This window comes from Aptenodytes forsteri, unplaced genomic scaffold, assembly GCF_000699145.1.
Source record: "Aptenodytes forsteri isolate BGI_AS27 unplaced genomic scaffold, ASM69914v1 Scaffold127, whole genome shotgun sequence".
Classification (NCBI taxonomy): domain Eukaryota; kingdom Metazoa; phylum Chordata; class Aves; order Sphenisciformes; family Spheniscidae; genus Aptenodytes; species Aptenodytes forsteri.
The window spans coordinates 497,998-519,895 of record NW_008794711.1 but is presented as its reverse complement, the minus strand read 5'-3'; the positions used below and the strand labels follow the sequence as shown (position 1 = coordinate 519,895).

General features: G+C 45.0%; 2 protein-coding genes across 4 annotated transcripts in view; both read right to left on the bottom strand.

Annotated features, from left to right (window-relative positions):
- Positions 1 to 11,023: 11,023 nt before the first annotated feature.
- On the bottom strand, positions 11,024 to 16,497 carry TMEM230 (transmembrane protein 230). 3 transcript variants are annotated; one of them, XM_009273794.2, is made up of 4 exons: positions 16,254 to 16,497; positions 13,826 to 13,953; positions 13,220 to 13,342; positions 11,024 to 12,277 (listed from the first exon to the last, which is right to left on the bottom strand). In XM_009273794.2, the coding sequence occupies exons 2-4, from the start codon at positions 13,922 to 13,924 to the stop codon at positions 12,137 to 12,139; spliced, it is 363 nt and encodes a 120-aa protein (XP_009272069.1). In that variant the 5' UTR covers positions 13,925 to 13,953; positions 16,254 to 16,497; the 3' UTR covers positions 11,024 to 12,136. The 3 variants fall into 3 exon arrangements, with proteins under 3 accessions (XP_009272069.1, XP_009272068.1, XP_009272070.1); XM_009273793.2 differs by having other exon boundaries at positions 16,258 to 16,496; XM_009273795.2 differs by lacking the exon at positions 16,254 to 16,497 and adding an exon at positions 14,069 to 14,322.
- Positions 16,498 to 19,946: 3,449 nt separating this feature from the next.
- Positions 19,947 to 21,898, bottom strand: part of PCNA (proliferating cell nuclear antigen) — a 4,446-nt gene continuing 2,494 nt past the window's right edge. Inside the window, exons 3-7 of the mRNA XM_009273805.2 lie at positions 21,730 to 21,852; positions 21,228 to 21,295; positions 20,857 to 21,051; positions 20,427 to 20,550; positions 19,947 to 20,191 (exon numbers count right to left, since the gene is read on the bottom strand). Coding sequence (XP_009272080.1) covers positions 20,109 to 20,191; positions 20,427 to 20,550; positions 20,857 to 21,051; positions 21,228 to 21,295; positions 21,730 to 21,852 — 593 coding nt within the window. The 3' untranslated portion in view covers positions 19,947 to 20,108. The remainder of the gene's footprint in view (positions 20,192 to 20,426; positions 20,551 to 20,856; positions 21,052 to 21,227; positions 21,296 to 21,729; positions 21,853 to 21,898) is intronic.

Sequence of the window (21,898 nt, the reverse complement as noted above, 5' to 3'; positions counted from 1 at the left end):
GTGCATGTCCTTCATAACACCGCTATCAAGAGAAATCAGTCATTAATCATTTAGTGTGCAGACCTTTGAGATCCTAAAGGAGACACGTTCCTTGTTGTTGGGGTTTTTTTTTCTATGCTACATTTAATCTAGGACATTATCTGAGCTCCTCAAAGCTCACTCAGGGATTTACCTAAACAGGCGAGGTGTTGCTGCAGCTAGACAACTAGTCACAATAGAAGGCTTATGCCAGTCTTCCCAATGCAACCAGTGTAAAATACCTGTCCATCAAAAATATATAGCCTGAATTCCTCCTTGCTTTCATAATGCAGGATAAATATTATAGTATTAATGTAATCATAGTAGTAACGATTAGAGAGTGCATGAGCAAATAGTGCTTTGTGATATTTGCCAGCCTGAATCACTGCAACGTCTCCACGACAGCGTGCAAGTAGGGACTTGATTTTGTGGTGAGGTTGTGCCCGTGTGGAGCTAAAAGCCTCCATAAGGAGATAGTATCGTGGGACAGTCGAGCCTTTAGCCTGGGCTGCGTGTCCTTCTCTGCAGCCAGAGAACGCAGAATTATTGCGATAGTCTGAGGTAACCTTTAATGAGTATGTTCCCCAAGCATGCCAGCTTTGTTTTGTTTGTTTCTTCATGGCTCTGTGCAAATAAAATGGTAAGGACAGGACTGCAGGAGGTCAAGGTTTTCTTGAGATGCAGCATGTACATTACTGGCATAAATTTAAACACTGAAATCTTTTTGGCTGGCATCTGTTCTGTTTACTCAAAATTTCCATTTTAAACCAAAGTGTTGCCTCAATTGCGACATGAATCATTGATCCGAGTACAGGATCTCGAAAAGACCAAATCAAAACTTGACATCCAGTTACATGCAGGGATGATTGTTTTGGGCCTGGGATCCATAGCTCACTTCCAATTCCCTATCTTGTTTTCTTGGTGTGGTTTTGTTTTGTTTTAACAACATAAAGCAAGGAAATAAAAAAATAGTTCGCCTCACATCAGATTAACAATATTTTATGTGAGTCCGACAGATGGAGTCCAGGAGTTAAGAACAACCCAGCACACATGTATATGGATAACAGGAATATCTTTTTACTGGATGACACAAAATAAAAATGAAACCCCTGGTATTTCAACAGCTGCCTAGGAGGTGAAAGAAAACTCCCCAAGAAAAGGCAAAAAAAAGTTAGCAACTCACCAGCAGCGATGGTTTTGCTTCCTTTATACCTCTGGAATATGAAGTAGTAACTGCAAGGGGATGAGAATACTGAACTGGGCAGACCCTGGGTTTCTATTCTATAAGGTAAAGAAAGCAAGAGTGAATAACCCTTCTTAAAAAATGCTGTCTACCACCACCTAGTGGAAGACACCACTTCAGGTTCCTTGACCTACATAAATTTATAGTTTATCTTGGGGACAGTCATGACTTGATTGCTGTGTCATCGTCGTCCCTCCCTCTCCCCCCCAATGTTATATGGAAATAGAGTTAGCAAAAAATTATTTCTTTCTAAAGAAATAAAACTGAACATATTTCCTGGTCTGTCACCTGAGCTAAATACTCAGTTTTGTCATCTGCAAAATGGAGGTAGGAAGACCCAGGAAGAATTTTATGAAGTTTAATTAGTGCAAAGTGCTCTTAATAGCAAATAGGGCTCAGTCCAAGGATCTCAAGACTACTTTGGTCCAAGTACTCAAATTACTGAGGCTTCAGTCAGCGATCCAAGAGGCAGATGTACTGCTCTGCTTGCTATAGAGAAAGATAAATAGCAGGGGTTGCAAAGTTACAGTTGCCTGAATTCACATAATAAATCAATAGGTGAGCAGGAGGAAAAAAAAAAATCTTTGTAGTTGCAGAATTGTTGGATCCCTGCTGTTTGTATCAAGATGGTTTTACCTCTGGTAGCTTTTGGAGAGAGGAGACCTTCCTTCACCTTTGTATATGCAAGATATTTTGTAAATGGAGACCAGATTCTGGCGGCCAGCACAGTACAAACAACCCAGAACAGCTTCCTGTGCTTCTTGCTCTAGGGCTGCTGCTCAGACCAGAGTGGCCACACCGTATTCATCCAAACGTTATCAGTGAATACAGGGAAGGAAGAGTAATAAAGAATGCTTACAGTAACACTAACTCAACCGGACAGCTCGTGATTTGGATGAGAAGCTGATTTTCTTGATGCTGTTACGTCTGGTACCTCAGGGGCTGTACCAAATAAATGAGATTTAACTTGCTGAGTCAGGAGGAAGGCCTGTATTTGGCAGAGGAAGGAGGAGATGGGCTTAGTCACCTCTCAGAGTTCATTCCCAGTCCTCTTTTCAAAAGCACAACCCCTGAAACTAGCCAAGGGAGAGTCCTTACATCTTGGGAAGAGTGGGAGCAGGAAAACAGCATGCATTTATCCTCCCTGTTCTCTTTTTCTGCCAGGTTCTAGTTGCCAATACTGCTGAATCGCTGGAGCCACATCTCCTGACTCTGAGATGTTGTGGCAGCAGAAAAGGCACTGCAAGAGCCCGTGGCTGACAGCTCCTGACATTTTCGCTTTGCCAGTGCACATTCACACTGGCGTTTTGCTTGCAGCTACCCATCGGATGAAGCCTACGTCATTTGGAGAGACGGTCTTCAAGCAGGAGACAAGCTGGGTTTTGCCACCTTGCATCACGTTCAGGCATGGCTGTTGTTCAAAGCTGTGGCAATAAACGGCAGCTTCTGTAGACAGATGTGCACAGGCAGGACCAGAGCAACTTATTTCCACTTAATCTACTTCCAAAAGGGTACGGACATGGTGCATAAAGTCATTTTTAAGTCCATTAGAGGACTTTTGTAGCACAGACTAAAACAGGTTTTCTTAAGCCACCTCCACTGGGAGTTCAAATGAAGGTCCTTTACTTTGCAAAGAACAGGCAGCAGCACCCTCATGGTTGCTTACTCATATCTCAGCAGAGAAGTGATAGCAGAGAGAGAATCCCTGTTTTAACCTTTCACCGCTTGCATCCTCTTGCAAGCAATTCTGAAAGAACATCCACAATGTGCTTAGAGAGGAAGGATGGTCTTGGATGTGGTCATTACTTTTATCCTCTGTCTCCCCATGACTCATTTCATGCCTCATGTGAACATACAGTAACAAAACCACGCCGTGATGTCAGGAGTGATAGAAAAATGATTGCTGCAGAATCAACCTCCTCTAGCAAGTGGCAAAAGACAAAATAAATGAGCATGGTGCTGAGGCATGAGTTAAAGATTGAAATAGGCAGCACCGCAACAAGCCCTCTATGAAGCTGCTTCTGAAATTGAACTGTCCAAATCATGCTGGGCAGACGCCGGGAATCGTCATTCGCACACAGCTAGAAAGAACTCCCTGAGGCGGGAGGGAGAATTGGGCCCAAACCGGAGCTCAATGGGCAACTCGAGAGCTGGAAACTGTCTGTAGCAATGCTTTTCAGTTCCTTCTTTCCCTGACAGCTGAACTAACGCTTGTCACAGGAGTGCAAACCAGGCAATTATAGCAAGCATGGATGCCACAGGGCTGGACAGGCTCACTATTTATAGTTCCCTGCCGACAGGAGTTTTCCCACTGTGCCACTGCACACAGGTTAAGGTACAGTCCATGCCTTGAAGGGCTCACACTCTAAATAAAAATAGAAAAAGGAAGGACTAGCAGCCCTTTTATGATGAGAGCCAAGACTCAGAGATGAAAGGATAAAAAGGAAATCCACAGCAGAGCCTGGAACAATGAACTCCAACTTCTCCCCACAAATTGCCCTTTATTTTGTTAACTCCTTCCCTGCCTGAAGTCCCACCTCTCTGCTACTCATAATTAGTGCCTAACAGTCCAATACAGTGTCATTGAAGTGTTCTTGCAAGCTCTGGCCCATCTTGCCACTGTTAAATTATTTTCCCTACCTACAGCAGAGGTGAGAGAAGGGATGCGCGCCTGCCCTTAGCTCCCTCCTGAGACCTGGGCCCGTGCCCCATTGACAGGGTGGGAAGCGTCGGACCAGGACAGCATCCTGGTGTGCTGACCCTGCTAAAGGGATGATAAACTCCCAGAAGTGGAGCAGGCTACCAGCTTCAAGCATTCAGTGTCTCAGCTGACTACGGATGCAAGTCAGAGATAGTCTCCTTTGTTTCATGGAGAGGATTAAAACACAAGCTGTTTGTAAGCTCAACTTTGAAGTGTCTTCGTAGCAATTTGAAATGCGGTCACTCAACAAAGAGAAACCTTTACAAATACATTTTTTGTATTTGAAGTTGGAGACCATCCACTGGCCTATTTTTAGCCGTACATTTCAACTGGCCATGTTACAATCCTGCCTCTGTTCTCGGGCAATAAAAGGCGGAGAGGATTCACTTGACCTGCAGTATCAAATACAGAGAAAATAAGACATTTGTCTGGAAAAGAACCACCCAAAATAGCAGTGAACGAGTCATGCTGCGACATGAACTGTTAAGAGTCAAGACAAGAAAAATGAAGATTATAGGAGCTGGTAGACTTTTTCTAATGACATATTAATGAAAACAATTGCTAGAAAATCATATGGTGATGCTAATTAGTATTTGTAGGGTTAAGGACGTGATATCTTTCCCTTTTACGCTAAATACACTACATGCGTAAGGGTAAGAAATAATCCTTACTGAGGTGAGCTCTCAGCTTTCTTCAAGGATTCCTTCTAAATCCACCTGACTTTTCCTTTGCTAAACACGGCTTTTAGCTCAGAAACTGGTGCTCTTGCATGAGCAAACCCTCCCCTGGCAGCTGGGTTTTGGTCGATTGGTTTGACCGCTTGCATTAAACATGATGCAACACGGTATGACAAATGCAAGCCAACATCAGGCCGGAGCGCAATGGAAATGCTGCATCCGATCTGACAGGTCAGCGGGAGGGAGAGGAATTATTTGCCCTGGTAACAGCGCATGGAAAAGCACAGAGGCGGGGGTAGGATGCATTTGCAAACATCTCATGTTCCCTAAACTTTTTACAGCCCCTCATTAGGCTTTGCAATAGCCTGAAGTAAACAATTATTACTACATTCATCTTCTATCTTTCCCCTCCTTCAAGAAGCTTTTCAAGCTGGGGAAAGAACCCAGAAGACTTGACTGCAGATGTATTAACTTCCCACTATCACGTCAGCAAGACCACGTGTACCACACATTTCCCACTGACAAGGAAAGAAAGGTTAAAACCTCGCATGACAGGTTAACAGCATGATTTGCAGCAACAGCTTAAATAAATGGTCGCAGGCATGAAAGACTAGCAGGCAGCTAATCCTTTAAAGACTTACGAGCAGCTACTACTTCAGTCCAAGTAAATATTTCAAAATAAAATTAATTAGTGGTGACTAGTGGATTTTTTTCTTCGTTTTAACAGCCCAGGCTGAAGTGGCGATTCCTCCACAGAACTTACGCTTTCAGTGCCGAAACTGCTATTTCACAGGAGCAGAGAGAGTCCTCTCAAAGAAGATTCATCGCAATTTTGTTCCTTACTGTAATTGCAGCAGGACTGGAAAAGCATTATATGAGTCTCATAGGTCTGCGTTACTGTCAGAGAGGCAAGCTCCAAGAGCAGCCTTTGTGCTGCTCCAGAGATGGAGGACAGCGTCATGGCTCAGTATCCAACAGAAGTACAGTGTAGAGGAAGGAAATGTTCGCTTCCTGATTCTCGTCGTAAGTAAGATCTGTCCATGCAGGCCACAAAAAAGACCTACTAATAATTGCCTTACTTCCAATTAAAAGAAGTTTCTTAACACCTTCCTAGACACGGGTGAAGGCACGGAAGGAAAGGCCTTAAGGTAACAAGTACCTAACCAGCAGAAACCAAAGTCTGCCTGAGCCTGGAGAAGCAAAACAGTCAATGAAATAATTTGGAAACAATCATTTCTAATCCACAATTAAGCTTTTTTTCCCCCTTTGACCCTTGGCTCCATCTCAGAACAAAGCTAATTCTCTTGGGAGGGAGGAATCTGTCATGGCCCACTGAACTATCTGAGCTATTTTTAGTGAAATCCAACATTCCTAAAAACCTCAAGCTGCTTGTGTATTAAGGAAGGAGAAAGGAAACGCTGTGAACGTGCACATCCACATTTCACACGGGGAGCGCAGAACACAGCATGCCAGCTGCCTTGCAGCATGAAAGCACAGCTGGGCTGAACGCAGAGCTCTAGGAAAAAGGCAAAGAACATTTCTTTTCACCAGGTAGAGAAGGCAGAAAATGAAGGCAGGATTGCTGACTTCCTTGAGCTGGAAGAGGCAAACCAAAGGTCTCTGCTAGCAGTTGGGAGGCCAGAGAGATCTGAGGGCCAGGCAATTTGCACTTACCTGCTAAACTGATGAGCTGCAGCTCCAGAGTACAGCAATGAGGAGAGTGCCAAGTGGAAAGGCAGGATCAGCCAAGGAGTCCCGGAGGTGCTTTGCAGGTAGAGATCTTGCTGGGAAGAGCAGGACAAACACCCCAAGGGAAGGGCTGGGAGAAAGCTTAAGGAACAGTTTAGGGAGAGGCTGAAGATGCGAGGGATGGTTGTATGAATGGGCTGATGCTTGGGACTTTTAAGGACTAGGCATGAGGGGGAGGAGTACGGAGAGAGCATGGAGAAACTTGTTTAGACCAGGGCGTAAGTGGAGCGTAGCACAAATCTGATTAGAAGGGACAGAACTGTTGTGCCAAGTCATTTCTTCCTGCCCTGCAGGGTTTTTACGTCGTCTTTTACGCTAAGCAAAATCCATATTGCTGTAAGAGTAGCAGTATAGCACTGAGCCTCTCAGTGGCAAATGTTGCTGAATTTGGCTAATTGCAGTTGACAGAAAGAAAGCAAACCCCGACCGCAGGGGCTGGTCTAAGTGTTCCTGCATGATGGGTACCAGAAAAGCACTAGAGATGCTGTTGCAGATTGTGCTGTTTGTTCAAACAAAGCATTTGTTTTATGGCTATATTTATAGCACAGGGGGTCATACCCAGCGTGCTCCAAGTGAGTCATCACATTCTGTCTCCCTCATCACTGCAGATGTTTCACACAACTTCTGCTACAATATTTTCAGGACTAAGATCAGTAACCTGCTGGCCAGCCCAGCCTCCTTACAACCACCCCGCTCTGCGGACAGTCAAACAGTACAACATCCAGCCAGGCCTCAAGGATGAGGTTATCAAAAGAGTAAGAGGAAATACAAATCACTATTGAGAAAAGATGAACAAGGAGTTAGAAACTCAAGTCTCCTCTTGCTGCACGACCACGGGACCAGCGATGGGCCTTGCTCTTCTCCCCCATCCCATGAACCTCCCTCAGCACAAGCACACGGAGAACCTCAGAGAGAAGGATCAACAGTGATGCCAAAAAACATATATAGCCCAACTAAAGTTGCTGCCTGGAGTACTTACACCCCCTTTTCCAGGGTCAGACTGCAGGGCCTGCAGCTGCTTCGCTGTAGAGGGAATGATGTCTCTTTATAAGGTTCTTTGTATGGACAGATGCAAAATCATGAGCCTGTAAGGAACACAGCATTGCTGCCTCCACAAACCTTAAAAACAAAGAACTGAGAGACCAGGATAGGGTGATAAGCCCTTCAGGGCTGCGGCTTCATTTGGACCCGAGGCTCACACAGTCTCCAGGCTGGTGAAACTCCTCACCACTGCATCGCATCAAGCAACCTACAGCAGCACAATTTCTGCCTCTTTAAGGGTTTAGTAGAACCATTTGCACAACGCTTTGGATAATTCTGCCCTTTCCTATTGCTCCTTTCCACTGCCGAGTTTATCTCCATCCCTTCTATTTTTGCCATGTGATACAGAAAGCCCCTTTCAGGCAGACATCCTCCTACAGGATCTCCCTTGTAGACCTTAGAGATGCAGCACTGGATACGATGCTTGCTATAAACCCTTGCTGTCCCCAGCCTTATCCAATGCCTGAGTTGGCAGAGACCATTGCATTGCTTTTAGCAGCATCTTTGCGTGCGAAGCCTCTCCTGGAAGCCCACTGAGGTCCCTCAGCCAGTGCGTGGGCAGCAGATTGACTCCTTAGCTCTACACTTGAATGTCACCACTTGGTACAAGTCTGCTGCCTGATTTCCCTTCTCAAGGGAAACTGGCTGTGGGAAGTGTTAGAAAATTAGTTACACGTGGCATCTTTGAGCCAGGAGGCACTGGTGGCCATCTCTCTCTCTGCTGGTGGCATTTGCACCACCAACAGTGGTAACGAGACTCCTGGAGAGGAGAGGAACAGGCCCCATTCTGCCTTGGGGAGCACAATATGCTATTAACGATGAGCCATTGCAAATGAGGAGCAGAGAAAAAGCCATTTTGGATCTAGCATCAGTTTCCAGGGCTTGTAGTTAATGTCTGAAGCTACCCAAGACTGTCTCCACTGCTACCTTGTTTGTTCCCCACAGTTTATTCACCTAGATGTTTCAAAGAGCTTGTCTACGTAAGGGAAGTTTCCTCTGTTGTGAGGATACTTGGGAACTTTCGTTAGCTTTGCTCACTCCAGACAGTCAAAAAAAAAAAAAATCAAGAGATTTACTTAAAATGAGTCTTCACTTCTATGAATAATACATTGGGGGGAATTTCCCTGGGACTGCTGGTAGCTCAGGCCAGAAGACTCTAGAATCACATTTCCAAAAGTCTTTCTAGAAACTTTATGGTATTAAATTAAGTACGTGATCGTATAAATACAGCATACAACAGCAATAGAAGAACATCACTGAGGATACCTGAATCCAAGCACTCAAACTAGAGAAAAACCGAAAATCTGGGTGCCTGTTCTTTCTCCAGAGCTTCTGTGCATAATACTACCCCATCCAGGTTTTTTAATTGTTGCTTTTTTTTTTTCCTCTGAGACAGCTGCCTTGCCCAGTGCCCAGAATGGATGATGCTCAATAAAGGAAATAGCTATTCAGTATTATCCTCATTCATCGGTGTTCAGCCAGTGCCTTATCTGTCATTCAAGCCCTGCTCTAGAACCAGAAACTTCTTCACAGGCATTTTCCTATTACCCTCACCACTGTAGCGAGCCAGCCAGTCCTCCCCAAACCCACAACACCCATGATTTTACAGAAGGGGAACTGAGGAGCAGAGCCATTAACTGTGGGGTTTGGCAGCAGCATCTGGCACCCGGGGTCAAGGGAAGGATACAGCTACGCAGTCAGGGAGTTCAGGGAAGGCAGCAAAGGAGCCAAGCCAGCCGTGCAAATCACACACGCAGGTCCACAGTGCGGCAGGAGTGGGATGAAAATTAAAAAGATCCTATTGTAATGCATCCGCACAGAGGCACCGAAACAACAGCGCATGGGCAACAGCCCCATTTGGGAGGAAAGCTTCATCCTTATGTAACGTTTTAACAAATAAAAGAGCTGACAGCACCGATTACACTCAGAGCTACACCAGAGCAGCACCACTGCTACGGTATGGACCAGGCTCAGAGAAACAAAATATCTGCAGTAAAATTTTCCAATCTCTTGAAATAAATGTAAACTCATGCTATTTTGCAAGATTAAATTGAACACTTGCTATTAGCTACGCTACAGCTAGACAATTAATAGACATTTGAACATCTAGAGACTCATACTCTGGAGGAAAACCATGCTTAGAATGCAATACATCAACTCAAAGAATGAAGTCGTCTGGATCTACATTTTGCCAGCTGTCAACGTAACTTTTTTCTTTCCCAGAAGCGTCTCCTGTTTTCCAAATTAGATATAAAACAGTATCTGTAGAGGAAAATTTCCCTGTGGCCTTCCCCTGTACAGACAGCCCTGAGAGCATTAGGGCAGGGACTGTTCTTATTTATACACTGTGCTGCCTGAGGACTTTGCTTCTGTCAAATAAAAAATAATTAATTGCCTTTCCTCCAGAAATGTCAGCGTGTTCTTCTCCTGTCCCCTACGTTTACTTATCCCTCTTAGTCAACCCAGGCTTCCTAACTTTCTGCATCCTATCAGCCCCACTTGAAAGCATCTTCTCCCCACCCCTTTTCTTTTTCCATCTAAACTTCCCTTCTACTTCCTCTCCCCTTTCCCAAAAACCAAACCAACCCACATTCTTGTCCCCTAATAGAGGCTGATTCATGGTTTTGCGTCAGCAGCCACTCTCCTGGCCAGACCCAGCTTTAATGGACGCATTTCAGCTGCTGCCAAGCAGTACGTGACAACATCTGGGAAGCAGGACTGCCATCGGCCCAGAGGCCAGCAGCGTCAGGAACGTGAGACAGGTGAGGGCCGGCGTGACGCAACAGAGCATGAGAGGACACGCACAGTTGTTGCCCTTCAGAGATGGAAAGGGAGATCCTGAGTTCAATCAGCTATTCTTCAGAGTGCAATACTGGGGCACACGCAAGCCAATTAAGTCAAACAAGGGAAGAGATGTAGGTTAAAAAAAGTGATCTTGGCTCAGGCTTTGGGTTTAATCTAGAACACTGGAGGAGGAAAAAAGGCAATTTTAAGAGTACTTTCAGAACAAGGCATTCATCCAGCACCGTTCCCATCTCAACATCTCCATGGACCTGCTCTGCACTAACAGTGATACCTGTCCCTCTTCCTTTCAAAAACTTCCAGTCCACACGAGGCACACTTGACAATTCTGGAGTATCAGTACCAGCCCGCAAGCCATATTCAAACAGACGCTGCTCCTGTTACATTGCACAACAAAAGGAACTGGATATTTGGACCCCGAAACAAAGCAATTGGAAGTCTGGGGTCTTTGCATATTTAATAAGGACTGCATGCGAGGTTCAAAAAGCCAATCCTGACCTTCTGAAGAAGCACGTTTTCCTGCCGCCCCCAGGGCACTCTGGATTGCTGCACTATGGAGGGTAATCCCAGGTCCCCAGCTCTACCCCAAAGCCAGCCAAGGGTCCTGGAGAGCAGATGGAGCTGTTCCAAAGCTGCAGGCTCAGCAAAGCCTAATGCTGATTGGACTGACTACATTAGCAATTGGAAGCAGTAGGCAACAGCAGATTCGGCTAAAGCCTTAATCTGGTTGTCCAGAACAGTTTTTAGAGCACACCGAGATCTGTGAATGTGAAAAAGACAAGCTTAAGATTTGTAGACAGAATATAGTGAAGTTTATTCATATTAAATACATCTGCTTGCATCACTACTTGTCACGTACGTGTTCTCCAGGACACTGAGTTCATTCCCACTTCAGGAGACAGACAGTTTTTACTTTACATAAAGTAGAGCTACCAATCTGTTTTCCCTGAATAATATATCACTGAAGCTAGCAAAACAATACAAACGGGATCCATTCAGTACAAACTACACAGAGATTTTCTTTTTACTGGTCTAGGGAGTTGTGCACAAGAACAAAATTATTCCAAATACACAGACAGACAGCTGGAATTCAAGTGTCTCCAATATACACCAGTCAAAACCAAGTTTTTTGGCATTTAGACACTTGAGTCCCAGACCGGATTCCAATTCTTCTCCCCATATCCATTCAGTTTGTTTGAAATAATAAGCAAAATCCAAAGACAGTCCTTTTAAAGGATAAACAGATTTTGCCAAAAGTAACAGTGGCGTGGGAAACAGCTTGCTTCTGAAGAATGTGTTTGCTGAGTAAATAAGCTTGGTCGGTCTTACCAGGGAGTTGTGTGGCAAATGCACTATGTGTAAATTATTTCATGCAAGTGCAGTTTACCCCTCATCTGACTTTTGTTACTCCAGACAAGCACAGGACAAGTAGATTGGAAGCATTTCTGATGGACAGAGAGCAAAAGGAGAATTTAACTATGGTGTTTGTCTGCAAAGGCAAACTCAATGATAACCACAATCTCACTGAGGACTAAAATAAACTCTATAAAACAGTTAGAAAAAACAAGTATCTTTGCTGCTGAAACTGGCTCATCTATTTTTGGAAAACTGCTAGAATTGCCTTGGTCAAGAAGAACTTCTTATAAGCACCCAGCATTATGTAACCAAAAGAGGAAAAATAACAATAAATCACACGTTCTTCCCACCTAATGTTGCAATCCTTTTGGTCAATTCTGTGTTCAAGCCCCCACCCCCCCAGCTGAAAAACCTGCAGCGCCTCAAAACCAGGAACTGGCATCTTGTGACTGATATACTTCATCTACAATCTCACAGGCCCCCTCTGATATCCAGGGCAGTTACCAGCTCTTACCGCCAACCTAATTATAATGTGATTAAATACATTGTTCAATCATCGAAATCCGGGATATCGTCGTAGGAATAGCCCCGGTAGCCTTTGGAAGCGTAGTATGCAATGCGCAGGTGGTAGAAGCCTGGGAGAAACACAAGGATCCCAATGATGAGCACGGGGATAGCACGGTCCGTTCCCTGCAGAGAAGAGATATGCAAGTGCGCTAAGAAGAGATCTGTATGGGGGGGGGGGGAATATCTTTCCTTTTTCTTAAGTCCTGCCTCAACTATTCATCCCTAAGGCCTGGCTAGCTGACAAAAAATAAAAATTCATCTTAAATCAGAAATACCTTAGTTTTCTTCAGGCTGCGCTCTACGTCCTCTCCCTGGCATCTCCTCCTCGCTACAGGAAACCCCCAACTGAACTTCTCCTTCAGGTAGGAGGGTTGGCTCCTCCTAACACTTAACCACATTACAAAACTGCCAGCTACAGGCCAAGTGCTGCATGTTTGGCGGGGAGCGAGCTCTCCTATCTGTGCCTGGTCTGCTTCCGATACAGCAAAAACGCTGCTGTTTCCAAAACGATAAGCAGCAGCTGCCAACCGTAAAGCAATTCCATGCAGCACAAGGTAAAAGGAGAAGTGTGCCATAGGGGAAAGTCAACTACGAACAACCGATCCCCTTTCAACGGCTCACAAATGCAGGGAGATGAGAAAAGTGGTGCTGTGTCCCATATAGCAGCGGTCTGTTATCTCCTACAGAAGTTACCAGATGATCTTCACTAGAAGAGTGATGATCCCAGCATGAAGTTTTTCCAGGACAGCAAGCTGACCGCTGCAGGGATGTAGCATTAAAATGAAACTGTACCCCAAGGAGGACAGAGAAACTCAGCCCTCCCTGGCAGGTCTCCAGTCCAGCTACGAACCTGCTCCAGACTGGCTCACTGAAGACATCAGAGGGCTCTGCTGCCAGAGAAATAGGGCTGTCAGCAAACACCAGCCAGGCAGTGGACGGGATTACTTTCCTGCTTACAGGCCTTTCGCTCTGAATTTCTACACTGAACATGAGAGTTCACGGCAGGCTTTGAGGAATGGGTAAGCAATGCAAAACTCGTAACAGAAGTGTAATCAAACCACTTACGCCTTTGCTAATGTATCCTGCCAAGAGGAGGGCTCCGATGATAATGAGGAAAGTCCCGATCATGAAGAGCACAATAGCCAGTGCAATTGCCTTGTAGGGGATTTTTGGTGGGCTCTTCTTGAACTGGATGGAAAAAAAAACCCAAATATTAAACAGCTTAACTCAGCAGAGTTCCCCCTCCCACCATGGCAGAGATACGAATCCCACAGCTAGCAGCGATGACATGGGACAAACTGTCGCGGCAGCTCTGCTGCGGGGCTCTGTGATGGCACTTCTGCAAGGAATCCTGCCCGTGGAGACCCTGCTGTCCGAGCCAGCGTTTACACCCCTTGCTTCCAGATCTGCTCTGATTTTCACCTCCCTCCAAAGAAATGCATCTGACCCTATGGAACACGCAATCTTGTTTCCAGTTAAGCTCTACTGGCTTTCTGGAGGAGAAGGGCTGAAGCGGTGGCTTGCAGCTAGCTTTGTACCTTTCTGAGCTGAGGCTGCTCAGCAGCAGAACAAAAAAGCAGCCTCCCGTGCACATGCAAAGCTATAGCAGCCTTTCCCAGTAGTTCACAGTCAGAGGAGCAGCAAAAAGAGGTTTTCTCCCCCACTTTTTACCTGCAGGTCAATATATCCATCATCAGTGCTGGAGAGCTTGGAATATTTGACTTTGCTACTGGGAATCCCAGCAGTCAGATTTGTACGTGACGGCATCATTACAAGGAAGCCTGGGCATCAGCTAGAACCTGGAAAACAAAGAGAATAGCAAAAAAAAACCAATCACAGCAAACTGGATGACAGAGTCTGAGAGGCATGGATCAAGTTACTTAAGAGAAGCAAGAGTGTCAAGCCTGTACTAACCAAAAGGCAACTTTGTTCTTCATAAATTAAATCTTTTCAAACAAAGCTTTGTATTGAAGCCTAAAATACAAAAGCATGAATATAGCTGCAACAGGGTTTGCCAATATTTGAAAGCAAAGTCAAACTGAGGTAGAACTTGTGTTTAAAACCGGATAGAAATTCCAGAACAATATACAATGTGTAAACCAGCTCTCATTTCGCAAGATCACACTTCCAGCAGGGTGATGTCTGAGGTCCAGCTATTCCTAAACAGGGACAGTAGCAAATAAACCCAAACCAGAACTAAACAAAGCAGCTTTTCAACCAGCCGGATATTTTGCAATAGATCCATTTCGCAAAAAACCCCCAAAATAACCAACCCACTAGAAACTAGAATGAAACGGAGCTGTCATTCCCGAGACAGCTCGAGTCATGACTCAGGGGGAGCGTGACAAGGGGATGGAGTGGTTAGTGGATGAGGTAACCAAAAAAAACAGCGAGGAGCTAAAAAGCATAGGTCACTTGTCTGTCTAGCTGTGAGGGAGGCAGCGTTCAGGGCAGAGCTTTATTTAGTTACGCCAGAGCCGTACCCTGCAATTTCACCACGCCATGAAGCCAAACCCTGCGGTTTTGCTGCCAGCAGCGACAGTCCCAGGGCGAGGGGCAGAGCCAGCCGCCTTCTGTGCCTTGGAGCCCTACTTCTGAGGAGCTGAAGCCCAGATCCGGCCTGCCAACACATCCCTGACTCACTGCAGAGCCATTTAACAGGGCCTGACAACTCCTCCCAGCAGGACCTATGCATTGGGTGCCAGCTCACCCGCAGCCTTGAACCTGCACTGCAACCCAGGGCGACGATACCCAGAAGTGAGGCAGAAAATAGGCTTCCCACACATTCCAACTTCAAGAGCTTTTTTAATTTTCTGAGAAAGTACGGAATAAAGGAAACAAAAGTGCGTATCCCAACTGTTCCAACAGGAAGGGACAAAGATGCTTTTTCCATAACACTATTTGGCATCTAAGGTAATAGCAGCTCCTCAAAATATTTAGTCTCCACTTGAACTGAAATCCTTTGCCTCCCTCTCGCTAATTGCTGGCACATTCCCCTGCCATCAGGTTTGTTTCTCCCACAGTAAGTTTGACATGTATAAAAAAGTCAACACCCTCTCACCTTAAACCTCCACAGCTGTACCTTTAACTTGAACTTCTTGCCTTTTTTTTTGTAGCAAAAACCAAGCACAGACAAAACATTTCTAGCCCTATCGATAATGGAAATACCACCCACCTCCGGAGTGGTAACACTCATCCTCAGCTCTTACACATCCATGTTTTTCAGGTCACAGTACTCAAATACCCCTGAGGCCTCCCACGTGCCCCGGGGGTAGATCTGCAGTAGGGGAAGAAGTCAAAAGCAATCAGCACATCTGAAATGTGTCAGATTTCCTGACTCTGCCCCATTTTACTCTCAAGTACCACAGGACTTCTTACTGACTGTGCCATTGTTTACCAGGCTAGTGGTAAATAATGACCTAGTGGCTTCCTAGGAATTATTTCCAATTTACACTTGCATAAATTGTCCTGCCCTTCCCATTACCTTGCTTACCAACAAGAAAGACGCTACTAAGGACAAATGCAAAAAAAATACTCTCTCAGCCTTCGTGTTTAAGGGCCAGGTTCAAGTCCACTAAGCTTCACCCTCCTTGTGCTCTACATTGCTTCAAGACCAGAAACAAGCTCAGCACTGTGCTCTTTAAGAGGCAAATAAATGGTGAATCAAGCTTGTAATCCAGATTTTCTAATACGATGTGCTACGGTCATGTTTTAAACACAGTCAGAACCCGCACTGCCTGGGGGAAGGCTTCCAGGGTAGAGCGCAGGCTCACAAGGGGAGCTTGCCAGTAAAGGCAAACACGGCACTTCCAGCCAAAATCCTGTTTATCCCCTAAATAAAAACAGTATGTTTTTCTACCGTCTCTGCCCAGGACTAAGGAAGGAAGGGGAACGTCATTTCTTGCCCTTTCAGGAGCTCATACCTCACACCGAACGTGATAAACGCACCCGACCCCCCCTTCCTCCAGACCCGAAATGGTTTCTCTGCTGCTAAACAGGAAGTTCACAACATGTCTGGGAACTCCCCCAAAAACTGCAGGCTGCGCACCCTGCCTCACGCAGCTTCAAAACATTAATAAAACCACGCAAAGACTGTTACCTACTATTCGCGCTGCTGGTCAAACCCATCTCTCCCGCTGCCGCTTCTCTCCCGCACTGCCCCGACCGCAGAACAACCCAGGAAGTTTATTCCTGATGACAGTAATTTCCTTCCAGGTTATGGCAGCAGCCTCTCGCTGACTCAGCTCCGCTGGGTTATTTTCAGCCTCGCACTCCCCATTAGCAGCTGGAATTACAGTGTCCTTGGGCAGGGTGGCATGGACCATGTCCTGGTCACCCAGGCCCACGTCACGCGAGACCCACCGGAGCTAATCTGTCATTTCAGGGCTGCATTTGTAGATGGTTTATGAAAGCGCCTGTTCATACACATCACTCCTGCACGTACTTTTTTAAAGTTGATTTTCTAAAGGAAGATCTGGACATCATTAAACCGTCAAGACACAGCACAGCCCTCCATTAGGGCTAAGTATGTGACAGACAAGCTACAGCCAGCAAATTATTTCCAGCACCTGGAACAATATTAACACATCAGATGAAACACAGCTGGGGATCTACTTCCTCCAACTGCTCCAAGCAAGGAAACTGCAGGAATTGCCACAGTTCCAGTTCCTGTAAGTTAATAAAATACATGCTGGATTTAGAGCCTGAGAAGCCTGATCTCCTTAAGTTTCAGAGAATTCTCCCTCCGCCTTTCTTCTTTCTGTTCTCCTTGGTAAGAAAGTCTGAATATGTAAAGATACAAACTTCAAAAGGCTTACTCTCTCAAACATGGAGAAACACACAGCATTTACTGAGTCCCCCCAGTTTACTGAGTCCCCCCAGTTTGGTGTTTTTTTTTTTTTTTTTTTTTTTTTTTTTTTTTTTTTTTTTTTTTTTTAAAAAAAGGGAACATCTTAAGTTTGATTGTTTGGGTATGGCAATAGCAAAGTAAACATTCAGCTTTTTAAGGATTTATCCAGGAAGCAGACAGTACGCAAGCCAAAACACAAGTGCAGAGATACTTATGTTAAAGGATGTTTCTTACAACGTGAGGCTACTCAATTTGGTCATTACAGCTGTAAAAGTAAGCAATTAAACCATTTGGCTTATTTTTGTAATGTGTTTATGAGTAGCACAAATAAGAGCATGGCAATCCCTGCTACAGCAGGAGGTCGCACCAAAAAGAATCTGCTTCAATCACCAGCCCAGCTTTACACGTATCATTGAAAACCAGGATCTTTCCTTATTTCATCATGAATCGTCATTTCTTCGCTGAAGCATATATTTACTTGCTGTACTTGTGGGTACCACAATGGCAATCCAATCTGAGAAGCATCACATTTGGAGTGAAAGCAGCCTCCCGGTTATCGAAGGTATCCACTGCTACTGTCCCGGGCAATAACTCAGCAATTGCTGAAAAAACTTTAGGGCACCTAAAGATCTTGCTTTCAAGATGTTTTCTTAAAGGTACTAAATTAACCAGCAAGCTAAGGCACTTCAAGAGAATAAACAGGGTATGCTCTGGAGACACGAGACAAACCTCAACATGGGAGCTGAAAACCATGCAGGGAGCCATCTGCATCACAGCAGAAGAAAACCACAGTCTAAACCATCCCTACTAACAAAGCAGCGCTGCTACCAATGAAGAATCAAGGGCAGGGGCATCAAGAAATCCTGTCCCCCAGCTTTGAGCAGGGACAAGTTCCTATCACAATGGTGGCCCTATCACAATGGTGGCCCTATCACAATGGTGGCCCTATCACAATGGTGGCCCTATCACAATGGTGGCCCTATCACAATGGTGGCCCTATCACAATGGTAGCCCTATCACAATGGTAGCCCTATCACTCTGACACAGCAGAATTTGTTCCTTAATCAGCACTGCCACCTTGTGAATTTCTTCTGCTAAATCAGTTGGGTTTTCCAGCTGTCCAGTTTTCAGGCAGTTTATGCTCAAGATACTTTTGTATTGCTGACTGGTGGGAAGTACACAGCCCCCTAAAAAAATATCTGCATACCCTCTGCATACCCACAGCACTTAAGAACCTGTAAGTACTGCTTACCACATAGCACTGATCAAGCCAGCTGAATTGCTTTTCAGTGTTTCTTCATTTGTGACAAAGTGGAGTCACTCAGGTTCCAGACAGAGGGTAAGGATTTATGGCTAGCTGGTAGCAATACAGGAAGCTAAGAAAAAACCACAGTAGCTGCCTGAAACTGTTTTCAAACCCTATTTTTCATGATCAAACCTTCAGGGTGAAACATGCTGTAAATCTTATTTTTATATCTTCATCAACAATATGAAGATGATCACAAATACCCTCAATTAAGGGAGGAATTGCTGGTGGCACAGGTGAGTGCACCACACTTATCAACAGAAGCATGTAAGGTGTGGGACAAAGGCACCCAATGAATGCAACATGCACAGCCCTGTTGAGGAGTAGCTTAACATCAATAAGCCCGAAAACAGTAGAGCCAAAACCAAGAAGGGTTCACACAGCTCGCCGTCAGACCAAGGAACTTTCAGTCCCTGCTACACCGCAGCATGTGTCGACACACTCTCAGACTTCACCGAGAGCCAGAGTGACAGCCACAGGAACCATGCCTGCTAGAGGCAGCTCTGGCATCAGCCGAAGCAAATGCACATCAAGCAAAACCTGTTTCACAAACCTTCTCTGCTTAAAGGAAACAGCATGATGGAGCCATGAGTTATTCACACTGTAATCACCCCCCTCCATTTCAACACATCTGAACGATCAAAGCAGAAGCTTGCCTGTTGCAGTTCCTTCGAAAAAGCATCTAGGGTACATCAGCACAGTTTGACAAAGCATTGATTCATCCATCCACATTTAAACAGGATAAAAACCATGAAGTTATATTCTTTATTTCCATTTTCCAAGTTTCAGTTAGAATACCAGCTTAAAATAAACGGATGAAGTAAGGTCAAATAAACTCATGGCATAACTGAACAGCAACCCTAGTCAACTACAGTTCCACAGGTGAAACTCCAGGAAACATCACCTTTACTCAAGTTAAATATTGCACCCCTTCTCTAACACAAGTTGAAAGGAGTAAGATGTTTCACCTTAAAAGAGCATCTAAGATTATTGGAAGTACAGGAATAGACTAGAAAAAACAAAAGTTTCCTATTTCCAATGACACCAGTATAGCAAAATAGTGAGTTGAAAAATATTTACAAACATATCTACACAACATGCCTAACAGTGCTCATACGATGCTCCAATGCACTGAAATTGCTAACACCACCGTTTCCTTCTCAAAGCCAGTTGTCCCCTCCGAAGAGCTGACCAGATCTGCCCCTCAGTTCTACTCCAATTAAGAGCCTTCTTGTTGGTCTTCAATCTTTGGAGCCAGGTAGTATTTTAAGTGTCCCATATCAGCAATCTTGTACTCCACAACTGGGAAAGAAAAAAAAAAGAGCATTCAGAAGGGTTCTTCAGAAACACCGTTTCCTTCTCAAAGCCAGTTGTCCCCTCCGAAGAGCTGACCAGATCTGCCCCTCAGTTCTACTCCAATTAAGAGCCTTCTTGTTGGTCTTCAATCTTTGGAGCCAGGTAGTATTTTAAGTGTCCCATATCAGCAATCTTGTACTCCACAACTGGGAAAGAAAAAAAAAAGAGCATTCAGAAGGGTTCTTCAGAAAAGCCATTAGAATCATCGAATAGTTTGGGTGGGAAGGGACCTCTGAAGGTCATCTAGTCCCCCCCCTGCCCAATGACACCAGTATAGCAAAATAGTGAGTTGAAAAATATTTACAAACATATCTACACAACATGCCTAACAGTGCTCATACGATGCTCCAATGCACTGAAATTGCTAACACCACCGTTTCCTTCTCAAAGCCAGTTGTCCCCTCCGAAGAGCTGACCAGATCTGCCCCTCAGTTCTACTCCAATTAAGAGCCTTCTTGTTGGTCTTCAATCTTTGGAGCCAGGTAGTATTTTAAGTGTCCCATATCAGCAATCTTGTACTCCACAACTGGGAAAGAAAAAAAAAAGAGCATTCAGAAGGGTTCTTCAGAAAAGCCATTAGAATCATCGAATAGTTTGGGTTGGAAGGGACCTCTGAAGGTCATCTAGTCCAACCCCCCTGCCATGGGCAGGGACACCTTCAACTAGATCAGAACTTGATCATTCAATCGAGAGTTCTTAATGCAGTTCTATGGTGACAGCATTCTACAAGGGTATTTTCAAGGAGAGCTGCTTGTACTTACCAAGAGGAACATCTGCAGACATGCTGAGTGTTACCGTAGGTGACAGGGGAGTGGCTTTGGTAAAAAAGTTCAAGTACCTCAGAGCAAAGGTCAATTGGACTGGCTCATTCATCTCTATTGTAACCTAGAAAACCATCAGCCGGGTTAGACCTCAATAAATGCGACAAGTTCCCCCAAGTCTCTCAAGTAATTCAGAGACCTCGTGCAAAGGCAGTCAGTGCTACCCCCCGCTCCGTTCTGCTGAGCACTGCTTGCAGGCCCCAGGGTAAGGGCCTAAAGTTGGCAATTGATTTGTTGACTCTAACCTATGAACCAGAGAAATACACGATCCAATCACCCAGCTTTAGCACCCAGTAGGTCAGAGAATTAATCGTATTAGTAGAAGCCTCAACACTGAAGACACCACAGTGAGCACGAATGCTTAACTTACAGCTTCTTCCTCTTTATCCACGTTACTGGTCTGTGACAGCTTGATGTTTCCATTTCCCAGCTCTCCATTAGCTGAAAATTTCACACCATCTTTTGCACAGGAGATGACAACTGCATCGCCAATGTGGCTGAGATCTCTACAGATGCGGGCAAATTCAGCAGAAGGCATTTTCACTACACAACTATATTCTTGTTCCTGCGAAGGAAGCGTCACAATTAAACTTCTACCAAGAAGCTTGGTGTAGTCACTACACCTGGGTTTGTGTACTCTTTCCAAAGGAAGTTACGTTACAAGCTCAAACTAAGTCTGATGGGAACATGGGAAAACACCCGTTTCTAAGAGTCTACTCAGTCATTCAAGCCACTACTTACTGGAATCCCAAGCTGCTCCACATCGAGATCCATTAGCTTCATCTCATAATCAGAAACCTTCTCCTGATCTAAAGAAACAAAACAACAAAACACAACACTTGACCAAGTGTTTCCAAGAAGTTATCATCCTGAATTTAAGTTTTGCCCCCTTCCCCCTCCCCCCAAGTAAAAATACCTCAGTTATGACAATAAGATCCACCTTGTTTAATTAGAGCTAGAAATCTGAAAGCGACCCAAACAGCCTTCTGTAGGCTCTAAGAGGACAGGAACCTGCCAAGGGCATCTGTACGTGGCCTAAAGAAGAGTCTCTCTTACAAAGAAAGCATTAGTCAAGTTGACTAAGCTTACATCTCCAGGCTGTTTCAAGAGTTTAAGTATCAGGTGACCCTTCCCATTTCTTAAGTATTTCTTCTTGCTTCCCCCCATCCCGGCATCTGCTTGGTCTATGGATACTACCAAAAAATATCACAGTAGCAAGTTAGTTCCCAAATACGACACTCACTTGGTGCTTCAAACACTAGGGCCAATGTATCCGCGTTGTCTTCTGCTCGGAGAGTTATGATGTCTTCGTTTCCAGCACATTTCAGTATTTTGGACATGCTAGAGGTGGACAAGAGGTGGGTCACTCACTGCATTACGAGCGGACAGAGCAGGAACACCAGCCCGCCGCC

Coding starts and splice junctions, on each gene's coding strand:
- TMEM230 (XM_009273794.2), bottom strand. CDS start 13,924: ATGATGCCGTCACGTACAAATCTGACTGCTGGGATTCCCAGTAGCAAA. Junction 13,343..13,825: donor ATGGATATATTGACCTGCAG/GTAAAAAGTGGG, acceptor TTTTCCATCCAG/TTCAAGAAGAGCCCACCAAA. Junction 12,278..13,219: donor CAGGATACATTAGCAAAGGC/GTAAGTGGTTTG, acceptor TCTTCTCTGCAG/GGAACGGACCGTGCTATCCC.